Below are 16,775 nucleotides of genomic sequence, written 5' to 3'. Positions count from 1 at the left end.
CCTGCGGACCACCCAGCTGTGGAAACACACCCACTCAATGTAAAAATAAGTCCAGAGACGGAGGAGGGAGAGCGCAGCGCTTCACCGACACAGAGGAGTTTAAGTACAGCTCACAGGGCTGCAGCCTCCATCATCGTCTCATTAACTACATCTGAACGTGGGGACTCGTTCTTCTACTTTATGCTCCTTTAAACTTCCACATCTAACAAAGAAATGAAGTTTTTACTCTTACTTTTACTTGACAGCAGTAGTTCATCAATAATAATCTTATATATCACAAGGACGGGCCATCCCGCTGCATCATGAGAACTTTTACTCTGATACCGTGATTACAAGACCCCGAACACCTCTTCCACTGCTGGTTCCCACCTTCACATGAACACAGCGTGACTGTTTTGGTTGGAAAACTGATCTCTGGGCTTTTCTGTTCACCTGATTTCAGTTGAATTTGCTCTTTATCAAACGTTGAGGTATTTTTCTAGCCAACACGGTCAAAACAAAACCTCTCTCTGACTTCCAGAGACAGAAGGAGGCAGAAAAAACAGAGACACAGGCGGTAAATCCTGTGGAAAACAGAGAGAAGCAGTTTCCACAGCCCAACACACACACTGCCGACTTTGTATCGTAAAGCTCAACGTAAACACGACCTGTTCTCTCAGGTGTGTGTGTGTGTGTGTGTGTGTGTGTGTGTGTGTGTGTGTGTGTGTGTGGGAGCACGGAGAGGACAGAGGGTAATTTCCACGTTGCGAACAGAAGCTCAGTGTCGGCGTGCTGTTGGTGCGCCTGACGTCTGGCCGCTGTGGAAACACACAGACAGGCTGCGTGTTGTCGGACTGTTTCTACAAGCCTCTGGCTCCAAACCCACAAAAACACAAAGACCCGAACTCAGAAGCTCCGCTCTGCACCGAGTCGACTCGCTCACTCCGTTACAGGGTGAAACGCAGTTCAGACGAAACTTATTCTCACCAGCTGGGAAATGTGCTGTAACACCTCATGTTTGCATCCAAACAGGTGAGGAGGAACTTCGATTGTCTCTCTGACTCAGAGGAGGAGATCATGCGGTCGTTGTAACATATAACAGAGCTGTGATGTGGCAGCAAATATTACAGAAGTGACTGAAGAGCTAACGAACGTAATTCCTCGTGTCAGCCAGAGTCTTAATAACTTAATCCTGATTTAATTCTATTTAAGACAAACACATGTCACCAGCCGAGGAAGGATGAGAGGGGTCTCTTCCCGTCACTGTCAATCAAAATCAAAACCCTCGTCTCCACTCAGCCGGTCGGTTCGGTTCGGTTCGGTTCGGTTCGGTTCAGGGCTGCAAATATGCGCAGGAATATGTATGTAGTGCCAAAGGAAAAGGCTGTTTAAAAAATATATATATTTTAGGAGGGACGAGAATTAAGTTCCTCATACGACCCCACATCAAAAGACCCCGACTATAACTTTACGTTAAGCTCACTAGTGTCAGGTAAATAAAAACGTAACACTTTATTAAGTTATATATCAGTAAGATGCTTAAAACAATCTTTTCATACATTTATATGAACATTTGTTTAACTCATCTCTTCTGTATAAACATGCAGGTTTCAGTCATTCATCACATTCCCCTTTTTATTTCTTATTTTTAGCACTTTAAGATGTTTAACCAGAGTGTGTAACATTAAGACTTGCTCACACACTTATATTAACATACAGGACTGTGATGTTTCCGTCTCTTGTGTTTCCTGTTGATAAAGTTTGAGCGCCTTCACTTCTTATCACTCGTCTCTTCAGCTCCAGCGGCTCGCTGCTCAGACTGATTATACACGTCTTTCACTTTTGTTTCCTCCAACTGAGAAGTTAAAACAAAACATCAGAGCACATTTTGTTTTTCCTTTAGGTCAACAAACAACGTGAAAAGTAAATCGACCCTCCTCACAAGTGTTGTTTATGTAGTGATACGTCTAAATCCTCTGTGTCCTCCAGCTCCACTGTTGTCAAAAAACTATTTAAAAAAACACATCAATGAGTCACACTGGGTCCGGTTCTCCTTCATTACTGTGAACACACACACACGGTAGTTTATTCTGACTCAGTCTCACATCATCCTGCTGGCGGAAATACTCACCAGAGCACCAACTGTGTATTAATCCACCGCCCAAAACAGTCCCCAACAAATGCACTTTTATCTCCTGTTTGAGAAATATTGGCAAAATCTACATTGATGAGTATTATTTTAAATAATGAGAAAGTTCAAAAGTCAAAAACACTCTTCAAACTTATTTAATGGGATTTATTATTAGGAGACAAACAGAGAAAATGGCCAAATGCTGAGATACGCTGCCAGAGAGGAGAGGACTGTGTTATTTGATAATAATGTGATTTTAAATAACATCACAGAGTCGCCTGTATGGAGGCATGAAGTGTGAAACCAACAGTAACAACCCATCAGCTCTCCAGAGCCTCATTAGTTACACTTTCTTTAGTCAAACCGGTCCGTTTGCATTCCTCACTCACTCACTCAGGTGCTGCTGCCTCAGGCTGGAGTAACTGAGGAATCACCGACAGCGCAACGCTTTTTTGCACTGTAATGTTTTAGATAAGAATCAACGCTACTTTGACGATTATTCTAAAATTAATTTAGACAATACATGATTTTTGCTAAAAGATATAACAGTAGCGGTGTCAGCTTGGTATCAGGTTGGTGTCAGGTTGGTGTCAGCTTGGTGTCGGGAAACAGAGCTGGGAGATAATTAAGATTTCTCTGGAGTTTGGTTTATTTCGGTCGTATTATAAAAACTGCAACACGGACACAAAATGTGAAACTAAAACGTCGGTGCGAGCTGGTATCATGTTTTCATGCTGCGATAATTGTGAAATATCTTGGTAAATGTCTCTATGACATAACAGGTATGTCAATAAATTACATAGTTAATAAGCATCTTGTTAACGATTAACTGAAGCTGATTACCAGGACCGTGCTGTCACCATGGACTCATTAACACGTTTCAATTCTGTCCCTCCTCCTCCTCCTCCTCCTCCTCCTCCTCCTCCTCCTCCTCCTCCTCCTCCTCCTCCTCCTCCTCCTCCTTTCTGTCCCTCGGCCTCCTCCTCCTCCTCCTCCTCCTTTCTGTCCCTCGGCCTCCTCCTCCTCCTCCTCCTTTCTGTCCCTCAGCCTCCTCCTCCTCTCTGTCCTTCTGCCTCCTCCTTTCTGTCCCTCGGCCTCCTCCTCCTCCTCTCTGTCCTTCTGCCTCCTCTTCCTCCTCCTTTCTGTCCCTTGGCCTCCTCTTCCTCCTCCTCCTCCTTTCTGTCCCTCAGCCTCCTCTTCCTCCTCCTCCTTTCTGTCCCTCAGCCTCCTCTTCCTCCTCCTTTCTGTCCCTCGGCCTCCTCTTCCTCCTCCTTTCTGTCCCTCAGCCTCCTCTTCCTCCTCCTCTTCCTCCTCCTTTCTGTCCCTCAGCCTCCTCTTCCTCCTCCTTTCTGTCCCTCAGCCTCCTCTTCCTCCTCCTTTCTGTCCCTCAGCCTCCTCTTCCTCCTCCTTTCTGTCCCTCGGCCTCCTCTTCCTCCTCCTCCTTTCTGTCCTTCTGCCTCTTCTTCCTCCTCCTCTCTGTCCTTCTGCCTCCTCTTCCTCCTCCTCCTCCTCTCTGTCCTTCTGCCTCCTCTTCCTCCTTATTTCTGTCAGCCTCATAGACTCATTAACACCCTAATTACTAATGCAAACTGTGAATCTGTCTCATAGACTCACTCTACATGTTGTTAATAACGTTACAGATGCTGGTGAACAGTTTATGATGACACATAAGTGCTGCGTCAGTGATATTATGTGTTTTCTGCCGACTCCTGCAACATTCAGTATGTTTTTAATCACGGTGACTAGACTGCTGCATGAGAGAGCTCAGCTTTCTGGGAAAGTTAAACGCTAACCTTCTGCTTTCAAAGGCTTATTCATCTGACAGTCTAGACCGTCTGCGTCACACGCTGATGATGTCATCAACGTCAGACAGGTGGGCAGCTAGTTTAGTTCGGGTGATACAATGGCTTCTGTGCAGCCGTGAAGCAGGTCGAGACACGAAGCAGCTGTATGCAAAAAGAAACGCCTCGAGATTCAAATGACAACGATTCACCTTCTCTGACCTCACAGCTCCTCACAGCTCCTCACTCGCTTCATACCGCTGTCCTCCTTTCTGTCCTTCTGCCTCCTCCTCCTTTCTGTCCCTTCTGCCTCCTCCTCCTTTCTGTCCCTCTGCCTCCTCCTCCTTTCTGTCCCTCTGCCTCCTCCTCCTTTCTGTTCCTCTGCCTCCTCCTCTTTTCTGTCCCTCTGCCTCCTCCTCTTTTCTCTCCTTCTGCCTCCTCTTCCTCCTTTCTGTCCTTCTGCTCCTCCTTCTCCTTTCTGTCCATCTGCCTCCTCTTCTTCCTTATTTCTATCCTTGTGCCTCCTCTTCCTCCTCCTCCTTTCTGTCCCTCTTCCTCCTCTTCTTCCTCCTCTCTGTCCTTCTGCCTCCTCCTCCTTTCTGTCCCTCTGCCTCCTCCTCCTTTCTGTCCCTCTTCCTCCTCTTCTTCCTCCTTTCTGTCCTTCTGCCTCCTCCTCCTTTCTGTCCCTCTGCCTCCTCCTCCTTTCTGTCCCTCTGCCTCCTCCTCCTTTCTGTCCCTCTGCCTCCTCCTCTTTTCTGTCCCTCTGCCTCCTCCTCTTTTCTGTCCCTCTGCCTCCTCTTCCTCCTTTCTGTCCTTCTGCCTCCTCCTTCTCCTTTCTGTCCATCTGCCTCCTCTTCTTCCTTATTTCTATCCTTGTGCCTCCTCTTCCTCCTCCTCCTTTCTGTCCCTCTTCCTCCTCTTCTTCCTCCTTTCTGTCCTTCTGCCTCCTCCTCCTTTCTGTCCCTCTGCCTCCTCCTCCTTTCTGTCCCTCTGCCTCCTCTTCCTTTCTGTCCTTCTGCCTCCTCTTCCTCCTCCTTTCTGTCCTTCTGCCTCCTCTTCCTCCTCCTTTCTGTCCATCTGCCTCCTCTTTCTTCCTCCTTTCTGTCCTTCTGCCTCTTCCTCCTTATTCTATCCTTGTGCCTCCTCTTCCTCCTCCTGCAAACAGTCTCTTCACTCCTCTCCTTTCCTTATCTGTTTCTCCTACTCTCCTCCTTTCAGCTCTTCTCTTTTCTTAACCTTCGTCTTCACCAACCTTTCCTCTCTTTCAAACTTTCTCTTTGTCTTCCGTCGACCTCTCTTCACTTTCTATCTCTTCCAAACTCTTTCTCCTTCCACATCTTTGTCCTTTAACTTTTCTCCTGATTTGACGTTTTTGTTTATTCCTCCCTGAAGTCCCATCTCTCAGCCTCTCCTCGTCCTTCGTCAGCCTCTCTGTTCCTCGTCTTTTTCTCTCCTCATGAGAGCCACATGACATCATCTCGTTACTCGGTCATCCCCCCCCTTCTTTGATGCAACCACTTTAAAAACAGATAATTACATCACCCATCCTTCTCTCCTTTTATCTGTGTCCCTCTTCTTCTGTCTTTTTGTTTTTCTTGGGGTTGGGGAATCCCTATTTTCTCTCTATCATTATAAACATTTAATTTCCTCTTTCTTCTCTCTACCAGCCTCTTCCTCTCACTCCATGTTGCTCTTCTTATCTTTCTAACCACAGTATCTGCCGCCATGAGAGGATGACTTCAACCCCTCCCTCCATCCCTGTCTTGTCCTCCCCCCTCTTCTCTGTACAGCCACACAGAGAACAAGGTCAGCAGCCATTTTGATCTTGTCATATTATTATTATACTCAAGTACTTCACAGACGATGACAGCAAAAACGCTTTGTAAGTCTTTTTATCATATGTGTCTTGCTCCATATCTCATCTATTCACCAGTATCAGGCCCAACAGTGGCAGAAAAGTTGTTTTGTAGGTATTTTTATGATATTTGTAGCTTCATCGAAAATCATTAAACTGTTGATGAGTCACTGCACTCGGGGGCGTATATAAATGACCCGTCCAATAAATGCTTTCTTTATTTTATGGCGCTGTCTTGGATGTATAAAAAGAGGAATGTTGCCAGAGGTGAATGCTGCTCGGGACTGGACCTCAGTGATCACTGTACAAAAACACGTCTTTATAACTTCAGTCAGTGATTTGGGTGAAACCGGGTCATGTTTTATGGGGAATATATTTGATGGTTTTCCCTCTACTGCCCTCGGGCTGCTCTGCCTCAACAGATATGTAGCTTTACTAGTTGCTAAAGAAACTGCTAACAAACGTTCTGATAACCAGCAGCTCAAGGAACCGGACCAGGGACGTGAGCTGGACTCGACGCAGTAAAACTGGTGATGGAAAAGCAAATCAGCGCGGCTCGGTTTGACTCGGGACATTATTTTACCCCTCAAAAAGGACATTTCTGATTGGTTGAGTACTCACAACATTTTATTTTAGCCACAAGTTTGCTTTTTGTTCATTGTGCTTCGGCACATCAACACAGAGCAACAAAGGAAAGCATACAACACACGGACGGCTTTAGTCACACACAAAAATTAAATGTAAAACAGCGGTCGCTTTTTCATACGCCAGAGAACTTATTTGCCTGATCTCCGCTGCAGTTCCTGGTACTTTGGGTGGAAACAGCTCTGAACCACAGTCTGTACCGTCACCGTAGGTGCAGACGGGTCAGTGTGCTTTTGATGTTAAGAAAAAGATGCTTTGAGTGGCGCGAGTTAAATGCAAACTGTTATAAACATTAAAACAGTTACTATGTTATTTATGATTTCATGATGACCACCACTTGCACACTGAGGCTGAGACCAACAGGGATAACAAACAGCATCTTTATGTTTGTATTTCTGTTCCACTTGCCTCCTCCCATCATGTCTCTATTTAAGCAGTTAAAGATTCCCTATGTGAAGTGGTTACACACCACATAATGACAGAGCAAACACACACACACACACACACACACACAGAATCATATGGAATGATTAGTAATGCAACAGATGTTTACCGTTTTTCTTTTCATACTCTATTTTACCCACATATGTTTTTTGTAACAGAAGGAGAATGAACTGAAGTGAACTGAGGACAGAGAGAGAAAATTATTTACATCTTGTAATAAAACCTGAGTTTGTGAGAGTTTCCGGATTTGAACTGCAGCCATTAGAAAGCTGAGACTCTATCGTACTTTTAATGGAGGAGAAACGTGACAACTGCAAACAGGTGGAGCGAACTGTAAAGCTTCAGACTGAGCAGAAAACAAGAACTCAATGCAGTGAATCCACAAAATGACTAAAAGGTAAACAAAACGTCTATTATTGAGTTTTGTTCAGTCGTTTTCTTTTACCAACAACAGCTACAGCAGTTTAGTCCTTCTGTCTGTCCTTACTTATTATATGGTGTACACACACACACACACACACACACACACACACACACACACACACACACACACACACACACACACACACACACACACACACACACACACACACACACACACACAAGAAGACAACTTTTCCCCTGCACAGTGTACCAAAACAGTTTCTGTACAGTCACCAATCAAGGCTTCACATTATAATTATCTCTGCTGTACAGTGCTGTGTGTGTGTGTGTGTGTGTGTGTGTGTGTGTGTGTGTGTGTGTGTGTGTGTGGGCTGTGTCATTACGTGGTGACACCATGTGAAGCTGTGGCTCTGTCCCTGTGTTTGAGTTTCTTTTTGCTTACTTGTTTACTTGTCGTCTCCCTGAGCCTTACAGTCGGATGGTTCTTTGATTTCAGTGCTACGGGTTTTTATTACAACTCTGGTTTTATTTTTTATAGTTTTGTCCACCGTTTATATGAGTGATAACAGCATCGTACTCACCAAGTTAATAGTTGAGATGTGGTGAGACAAACTTTGGGTCAGGACTGTCAGTAAAGCCTGTAACACCAGAGATATGCTGCCTCGTTAGCCCAAAATAACTGCACAGGGACGCTGCTAAGACGGCTACCGAGCGGCAAACCTCGCCTCAAAAGACTTCAGGTGTTCCCAATTTTAGGTTGACCTCAACATAAAGTGTCATCTGGTTAAACTGTTGGTTTGTTTCTTTGTCAGATTGTCTGACTGCTTGTGTTTCTTCACCATCGGGCATCACTAAAGGGGCGTTGTGTAGTTTTGTTGAAGAAATTCAAACTCAGACTTGTAATATTTACAATATTAATGAGGTGATAATACAAACTCAGAAATATGTATGTTTTCCATAAGTGAATAAACAAGCTGTTCTCATAGGAAAATAAGGTCCCAGAATACTGTTTGAAGCTGGAGAGGTGGCAGGGTCCGCCACATATAAACAAAGTAAAACAGTATAAATTGTGTTGTCCTTTAAGGTCACTTTGTGTATTTAGTTTGTTTAGGCAGAAAAATGAAGATCTTTCTGAGTAGTTTTGGGGAAGATAATTTAATCAGAGGACTGCTCCTTTAAATGAAACTTGAATAAAGCAGCAGAAGTTCACGGTGGTTTGCTTAAAATTGATTTACACACCGAGTACAGTGTGATCATAACCAACAGAAAGCAAAACTATGACAAAATAAGAACCATGTTGTAATAAACCAAAACCATCCGTCAAATGCTTTGACTTCTTTCTGATTGTTTACTGTGTTAAACAGTTCTGGTGATTCAGTTTGTGGTAAAAAAAAAAGTCGAGATGATCGATTGGACCGAGAGAGGAAAGACAGCGAGCAGAGGAGTGTAGAGAGAGAGGACCGAAAAATAAGACACGTAGCAGAAAACATGTTCAGAGATGTTAAAGCCACATCAGACATCACTCTGTTTACCATGGGCGGGTCCGGGCTGAGACTGTGTGTGTCTGTGTGTGTTAGTGCGCGTGTGATGTGTGTACCGACTATTTCTGTGTCCGTGCATTTGCATTTGTGGATTTGTCGAGAGGGAGGACAGAGAGAGAGAGAGTATTTGTATAAAAGCCTCCAGTTTTCATTTTGATTGTGGTGTGTGTGTGTGTGTGTGTGTGTGTGTGTGTGTGTGTGTGTGTGTGTGTGTGTGTGTGTGTGTGTCTGCACGTGTTTGGGCGTTTCGGTTCTATTTCTGCCATATAAGGCCAATCTGCAGTCTTTCCTGGCAAGCTTTCAGCTTTCAGTGTCTTTGATTATGCCATGGTGGGGCCAGGTGCAACCATGGCAACCACAGGGTGTGGTGCTCTGATAACGGGAAGGGGTGTGGCCTAGGTGCCTACCTGGCACTATGTCTAGGTTGCTATGGCAACATTCGAACCACGGGGCTGAGAGCGAGTACAGGCCTCACAGCACAGAAGCTGCCGAGACGGTCTGAATTTAGTCACGATTCATAGACATGATGATTAAAAATACTCTGAAATCAGCAGCTTCAATTTGAAACCTTAAAACATTACTCTGAAGGTTTGAGTGTCCAACATTTAACAAGATAAAAACCTGACGTACACAAAAAGAAAACCCTCTGGAAACAGTTCACAAACAGAGGTGGGACAAGTTGTACAAGGCCAGAGTTAAGACCAACAAGTCCCAAGTCAAGATTAACAAGTTCTGAGTCAACACCAAGTCTCACGTCAAAAGGAACAAATCCAAAGTTAAGACTAAAAGGTCCCAAGTCAAGACTACCAAATTCAAAGTCAAGATTAACAAGTTCTTAGTTAAGAACAACAAGTCACAAGTAAAGACTACATAGAACTAAGTCAAGCCCAACAAGTCCAAAAGGAGGACTAACATTTGTCCCAAGTCTAGACTGGTAAGCCCCGAGTCAAAAAAATAAACAAGGAGCCAAAGTTAATAAAGATCCAATAAGTACAAATCAAGATGTTCGTTCTGTACAAAGTGAGCCGGCTCCATCTATTTTATAATACTTGCCAATTTGACAAATCTTCCGCTGGAGCTAAAATGTTACAGACTCTGTACCCAGAGGGTAAAAATAAATAATATTTACCACTAAATGGATTAAAAGAGATCAGTAAAATGACTACTGGCAGGGCTGGCTTAGGGTTTGATCTTTAAATAAATGCTGAAACCCAGCAGACAGAAAATAAAGAAACCGACTGTCTTCTTAAAAACAAGACCACATAAAAAATGGATGTGGCAGCTAGCAAAGAAACATGTTCCCAGGGGATTATTTCTTCCCTCGGGGCGTCAGGTGACTGACAGGAGGCAGAGCATAACATAATACACAGAAAACACTTATCTCAGCACAATGAGGGCAGGATCAAACAGACGCGTCATGTTTACTGTGGAGGATTATCTCACTCTGTGGAAGATGGTTTTAATATTCAGCAGGTGGCATCTTCTTCTCAAGTAAACAAGCTCTGCTAGCTGGAGCTTTGCTTCGAATGTCAAACCACGACTGCTTTCCTTCACCTTCTCTTCAGCTGTGCTAACGTAACTCGACAGACAGTTTTATCGTTGCAGTGTTTGTTTCAGTGCTGCTGGAAACCTGCAGGATGTGAGACGAAGGCGATTCTTCTTACCTTTCTTCACCTTCTTCTGCAGTTTGATGGTGTCTGACGATTTCTTCTTGATGTCTGCTCGGGCCTTCTTGTACTCTGAACAACGAGAACAGAGCGGCAGTGAGGTTGAGTTAGAGTGTGTGTGTGTGTGTGTGTGTGTGTGTGTGTGTGTGGACATACCTTTAGCGTGGTCTTTGTCCAGCTGACTGGCCACTTTTTTCCACTCCTCCATCTTCAACTCGAGCGGAGTGATGAGACCTTCTGAGAGCGCTCTGAGGAAGAAGAAGATTTAAAGTCTCACTTAATCAACTTCATTTTCTTTGAATTAATCCTAAAAAATAACTTTTGGATTTACGCCAGAATCTCTCTGGTAGTTTGGGTCAGAATAATTAATTTTACTATTATTTGTATGTTGTGCTGCAACTAACGATCTATATTATCGGATATTTGTTGATCATTTTTCCCAAAAAATGATTCAGTTTGTCAAAAAAATGTCAGAAAACAGTCTAATGAAGAGACCGAGACCATTACTCATCCGAAGATAATGAAGTTAACACAGTGAATCCTAAAATCTGAGAAACTGAGATAAATGACTTCACTAATTGATTAATTTGGACTTCATGAACACCGGTACGGACGTGCACTGATAAAAACTGATTTTTTCGGACACTTGCAGGCAGCAAATAACCATATTTCATCACCATGTAAGACGAAATGTTAAACCGGACAGTTACAGCACAACATTATCATCCATTTGGAGTCACTTTCGTGCTCACCTGATGAATATAAGTCGAACATTTACTCCCTCTTAGCTTTATTTTTGGTCTCCACCAACTCTTGTGGGAAATATCAGAATGCTTCACTTTCAGTTAGCTTCTCACTGTGTCTGTCTTCTGTTTGGTGCTGAGCAGGTAGTGTACGGTGGGCTTTTAGTTTTTAGCTTTTTCTATTAAAACAGCTGTCTGCTGCAGCCAAACTCGATGCTATGAGAGCGGTGACAGTGAAGCAGAACAGTGAAGCTGCAGTCAGACAAACAAACAATGAGCTGACAGACACTACATGAGCTCTGTGAAGCCGAGGGGAGCTGCAGATTCAGGTGATCAATCTCTCAGAGTTCAATACTAGCAGCGACCTCTTTCATATTTTCATTTGATACATATTTATTATAAAAATATCAATTATTGTCACTGTAATGGAAAGCTTTAGACCTCTGTTGAGGTAAATGATGAGTTTAAAACCAGGCTGTCGTTATCATCCCTGACTGTCCAACATCGTTCAGCCTCAGTGCTAATGTGTGTGAATCATCTGAGTGACAGCTTCTCTAATGACAGCAGACAGTAAAGTGAATGCAGCAGCGGCAGTGACGGTAATAACAGGTGAAATCAGGACAACACACAACTGCTGCTCTCTCACACTAACACGCACACACTTCCTGGCTGGTGTGTGTGTAAGCATATGTCAGCCGACAGTAATTAAAGCGTCTAGTTCCAGCACCGTCAGAAAAAAGGCGTCATCACACCGTCATTCACACTTTCACCTGCTCTCCCATCGTCTAGTAAATAACACATGCGATGCTACTTCGTGTGTGTGCGTGCGTGTGTGTGTGTGTGTGTGTGCGTGCGTCTCTTACGTGGTGAACAGTTTGAGTTTGGACTCAATGCTGCGGTGCCTCATACACATCCTGGTTAGCGCTGAGCCGATGTCCTTGGTCGCACCTGGAGAGACGAAACAACAACAACGCAGCCATCAGATGATGAGTTTCATTTTAATCAGAAACTGAAATGTTTCAAAAACAAAGCTCAGGATGCAGCGTCGACCCTACAAAATAAAACACCAGCTGATGACATAATAGGATTTTGTACATGTATTCCTCTTTAAGGGGCTGTCCACACCAAGAACTGTAACTATAATCATAACCATGCAAAAAAAAGCATATGGTTTTATGAAATTCTTCAAACATGAGTCTCCATCAGCACCAAAGACCAGTTTGGCAGTATGTATCAGGTAAAAAAGCTTTATTTATGGGTCATTTGCAGCCTAATATACGTTACATAAGTGTTGAGTAAGTTGTGTTAAGTGTCTTTTAGATCAATAAGCTTAAATAAAAGAGGAGACCAATATTTTTAAGAGCTCCTACAACGTTATTTTGTCGGAAAAAGTCCGTGAAATCAACCTGCAAGTTAAGATGGATTCTGATTGGCTGTTGGTGTTTCTATCATTCATCAAATCGCTCTGGAAGTGATCCCAGCGATATCGCTCCACGCTGACGTTGTTGTTATAGTTGGTGTGTGAACTCTGACAAACTAACATACACTGTGGACTATAAGAGAAACTGAACAGGGCTTATTCAAGTGATTGACAGTATTTTCATGTACAACCAGCACGTAACAGTAGCTGAATGACATTACACAGTCTGTTTAACAAAGAGTTTTGTGTGTGTGTGTGTGTGTGTGTGTGTGTGTGTGTGTGTGTGTGTGTGTGTGTGTGTGTGTGTGTGTGTGTGTGTGTGTGTGTCATCATTGCTTCATCGCGTGGCATTAAGGAAATACCATCTGATTAAGATCTTATGACAAGTGTTGTAATGTGTGTTGAAACAATAGGTGTGTGCGTCTCATTTTGTTAATGAATTACATAAGAAGAAAGAAACCACCGTCTTTCACAATCGGCCTCGCTTAATTGGATGGAACAATATTAAGTCTCACACACACACACACACACACACACACACACACACACACACACACACACACACACACACACACAATTACATCAGTATTTGTCTCATAACAAGACAAACCAACAACAAACAAACCGACAGCACTTAATGAGACAATAATAGCTCACGTGTCCACAAATAAACCCACGAGATGCCGGCAACACATCACACCAGCACAGCACCATCTATCTCAGACAGTCGCTGTCATGAAGCTGGTTGATCAAAGTTGAAAGAAGCAATAAAATATGTTTACTGGAACTTTTTTCCAAACTCATAAACATGAATTAATGTAACAGAAGAAGATTCATATCTTCAACGCTGCTGGAGACAAACACTGATTTACATTTTGTTTTACATTTATTCAGATTGGTGCAACACTGGGAGGGAAACATAAACGTTGACAGAGAGAGAAACACGGAAAAGAGCTGCGTCCACACTGGGTCCTCTGTCATCTTTACACACACAGACACACACACACACACACACACACACTTACACACACTGACTTCTTTGTGGCACTCAGACATTTGTGGACATGACGCTTCCTGTTAAACTGACTTCTCTGTCACGCACACACACACACACACACAGACATGCAGACACGCATCACATAGTGTTTACATGTTTTCCAGGATCAATCACGTGAAATCAATAAAATCGAGTGGTACTTAATAAACATCCCATTGTAAAAATACTGTATATCAATGGAATCTGTTGTGCATTTATACTGTACATGTTTTCTTCTTGTCCTGGATGTTTGATGTAACTATACCCACCAAACTACCCGATAAAGATCAAGAGTATATTACTGTTGTGATAAGAGGATTAATTACAGATGAAACTATGAGTCAATCAATCAGAATAAATGGGCAACTTGTTTTGATAACTGAATAACTGCTTGAGTCTTATTTCAAGCAAAAATGCCAAAATATTCTCTGGTTTCAGGAACACAAATATCAGGATTTGCAGCTTTTCTCCGATTTGAATCAATGTAACCTGAACACCTTTGTGAGTCAGAGTATTGATCGGACTGAACAAGCTTTTTCAAAATGTCAGCGCGGACTCCGGGAAATTGTAACAAGCGTTTTTGACTCGACACCGCGATGAATGCATGATTAATAGATATATAACTGCCAGATTAACCGTGACTAAGTCTGAGCATACAGTGGCGTTTTTTGATTTTTATCTGCATCACTCAGCTCCACTCTGTGCAGGAACAAAGTGACACAGCAGATTTACACTGAAGAGTCTGAATGTGAGAGTTCACACTGACTCATTTTATGTCATTTGAATATCTAAATATGAGAGCTGCACAGAGGAAACACACACACACACACGCAAACGCGCTGAGTCACTGCCGAGTTACATAAAATCAAAAAAAGACAGCAAACACAGTGAAAGATCAGGTGTGTGTGCCAACAGGAAGTGATGTCAGAGTCAAACCTGGACTATAAACGCTTAACACTCATTTACCACCCTCACTCCTTCCATCCCTCCCTCTTCCTGTACATACTGAAGCAGCTGCTTTACTTCTTTTTCTTCCTTCGTTCCAACAAAACTCATCTAGCCTCCATTCATCCTCTCATTCCTGTTTCTAATCCATCGTTCCCTCCTTGTCCTCTATCTGTCCTTCTGCCTCTCCTCTCTCTCTCCATCCTCCTGCGACTGCTCAGAAACAAAACATTAATTATCTGCTCACATATATGAGCAGAAACGTGGCAAGGGCAGGTACACACACACACACACACACACACTCACATGCACAGGTGTAAGGCGTGGGTTAATCGTTGAAGGTGTGGCAAAGGTATGTTTGCTTTATTTGCCTGTCCCTCCCTGTTTGAAGCTCTGAGCTCAGGGAACATTAAACTGCAGCAGCGACATCATCCTAATGCAGCCAAAGTAGAAGTTTCAAAAGTCTGTCGGGCGACGTTTGGAGAGTTTGTGTTAAATCCTGTCTGGTTTAAAAGCCAGGTCACACTTTTTTGCCTATTTGGCAAATTAATATACCTTTTCTTAAAGACGCTCTCATAAATATTTTTGTGATTATCATTGAAAATCATCACGTGTCGTTTGCTCTGATAAACCTGCCAGGCACCAAACAACAGACACATAATTCAGAGTCTAGCTGGTGAAGAAAGTGAAATCTAGCTGCTGAAGAGCTAGATATTTTTCAAATGCACTTTTGGAGACCAAACTTGAGCAAAAAATAGAATAAGTATCAGCTGTGGGAATCATCTGAGGCCCCACGATGCAATATTATCATAATACCAAACTCACAACACGATACCCTTGCAATTTTAAGCATTTTGTGATGTGTAGAGAATTCTAATAACATTTATTACGACATATTGCAATTTATTAACTTTTTTCAACTGCAAATTAAGTCCCCAGAGGGAAACATCTACGTCATCATCTGTTTTATCTACAGAGATACATTTTTCACTTTGTTCTACTCACTTTTATTTTTCATAGCAGGAAAATGGGATTATCATGGACACAGATTAACCAACACTGTCATAGACAAAACCAATCCTGCTGACCGTGACCTCTGCTGACCTCACCTCAGTACAATATAGTGAACTAAAAGGCAATTAGTGTTATTATTTTAGTACCTGAAAGTTCATAATTAAAGATTTGCACATGTCCGTGTATTGATACAATATTGGCTTTGGAAATGTTTTGCGATTCTCAGTTGTACGCATGTTTTCCTGCATCATTAGGGCCCGTGAAAAATGTTGTGTTGTCATTATACTTTATGGCAACATGGCGTCATCGCCACAAAGAACAGCTCAAGACACTCGAGCAGTCAGATGATCAGGCGAGCTGGAAACACTGATACAAACCGCTCTATTTGGAGGTCAGACTGAAAGTAATCACAAATGAATAGCTGGTTATATTAATAATCAAAGCTGTGAGTCTGGAAACTGTGACGGCTGTTTACAACAGACAGTGTGAGTAGTAATTTTAGCTTTAATTTTCTGGTCCAAAATAACTTACAATGATGTCACCATGTTCCCAGCACCAGGACATTAAACCATCACCATCAATAAACTACAACTGCAACACAAAAAAAAAAAACCCAAGTACAATGATAGACATAAGTTGTTCCTTCGAGTTTTTCATTTTGAAGCTGCACAGACACCATCCTGCCATCTGTTCTCGTTTGGTCATCGCAACAAGTTGTTTATTGCTGCCTCCCTGTGACATTTCACTCACACAGAATAAATATTTACAGCCTTTTTATTGAAGACATCATTATAAAATCAGTATCACAGCCAAGCCCTGTTCAGTGCGGTAAATATTCACATAGCAACACGTTAATTACGACGTGTGATAGAGCGTGTGTGAGTGTTGTAGCCAGGTGCTCAACACTCTAGGCGTTCGTTGCGTTTGTGTTCAGACATGTCTAATGGAGCGCAGAGTCGACTGGAGGTAACTTTAGAGAAAAATGCAACCTGACAAGATCAGACAGAATCAGTGTGGGAGTCAGTTTGTTTTTGATTCTCACATTTTGTTTTGCTGTGGTTTAAATGTCCTGATGACTGAGCTGAATAAATTATCTGTTTGAGTCCATCAGCACAGAATCGAGGAGAAGTCAAACATTTTGAACCAGCAAGCTTTATTGTGTGCAGATGCACGTTTCTGTGGGTGAACCA

General features: G+C 42.8%; 1 protein-coding gene across 2 annotated transcripts in view; it reads right to left on the bottom strand.

Annotated features, from left to right (window-relative positions):
* Window positions 1-16,775, bottom strand: part of mtss1 (MTSS I-BAR domain containing 1) — a 63,427-nt gene that overhangs the window by 12,783 nt on the left and 33,869 nt on the right. For both annotated transcript variants that reach the window (XM_073467820.1, XM_073467821.1), the window contains exons 4-6: window positions 12,034-12,118; window positions 10,584-10,675; window positions 10,425-10,499 (exon numbers count right to left, since the gene is read on the bottom strand). In XM_073467820.1, the coding sequence (XP_073323921.1) occupies window positions 10,425-10,499; window positions 10,584-10,675; window positions 12,034-12,118 (252 nt within the window). The remainder of the gene's footprint in view (window positions 1-10,424; window positions 10,500-10,583; window positions 10,676-12,033; window positions 12,119-16,775) is intronic.

The sequence above is a fragment of the Pagrus major genome, chromosome 6 (genome assembly GCF_040436345.1).
Source record: "Pagrus major chromosome 6, Pma_NU_1.0".
Lineage (NCBI taxonomy): Eukaryota > Metazoa > Chordata > Actinopteri > Spariformes > Sparidae > Pagrus > Pagrus major.
This window is presented reverse-complemented; position numbering and strand designations above follow the sequence as displayed.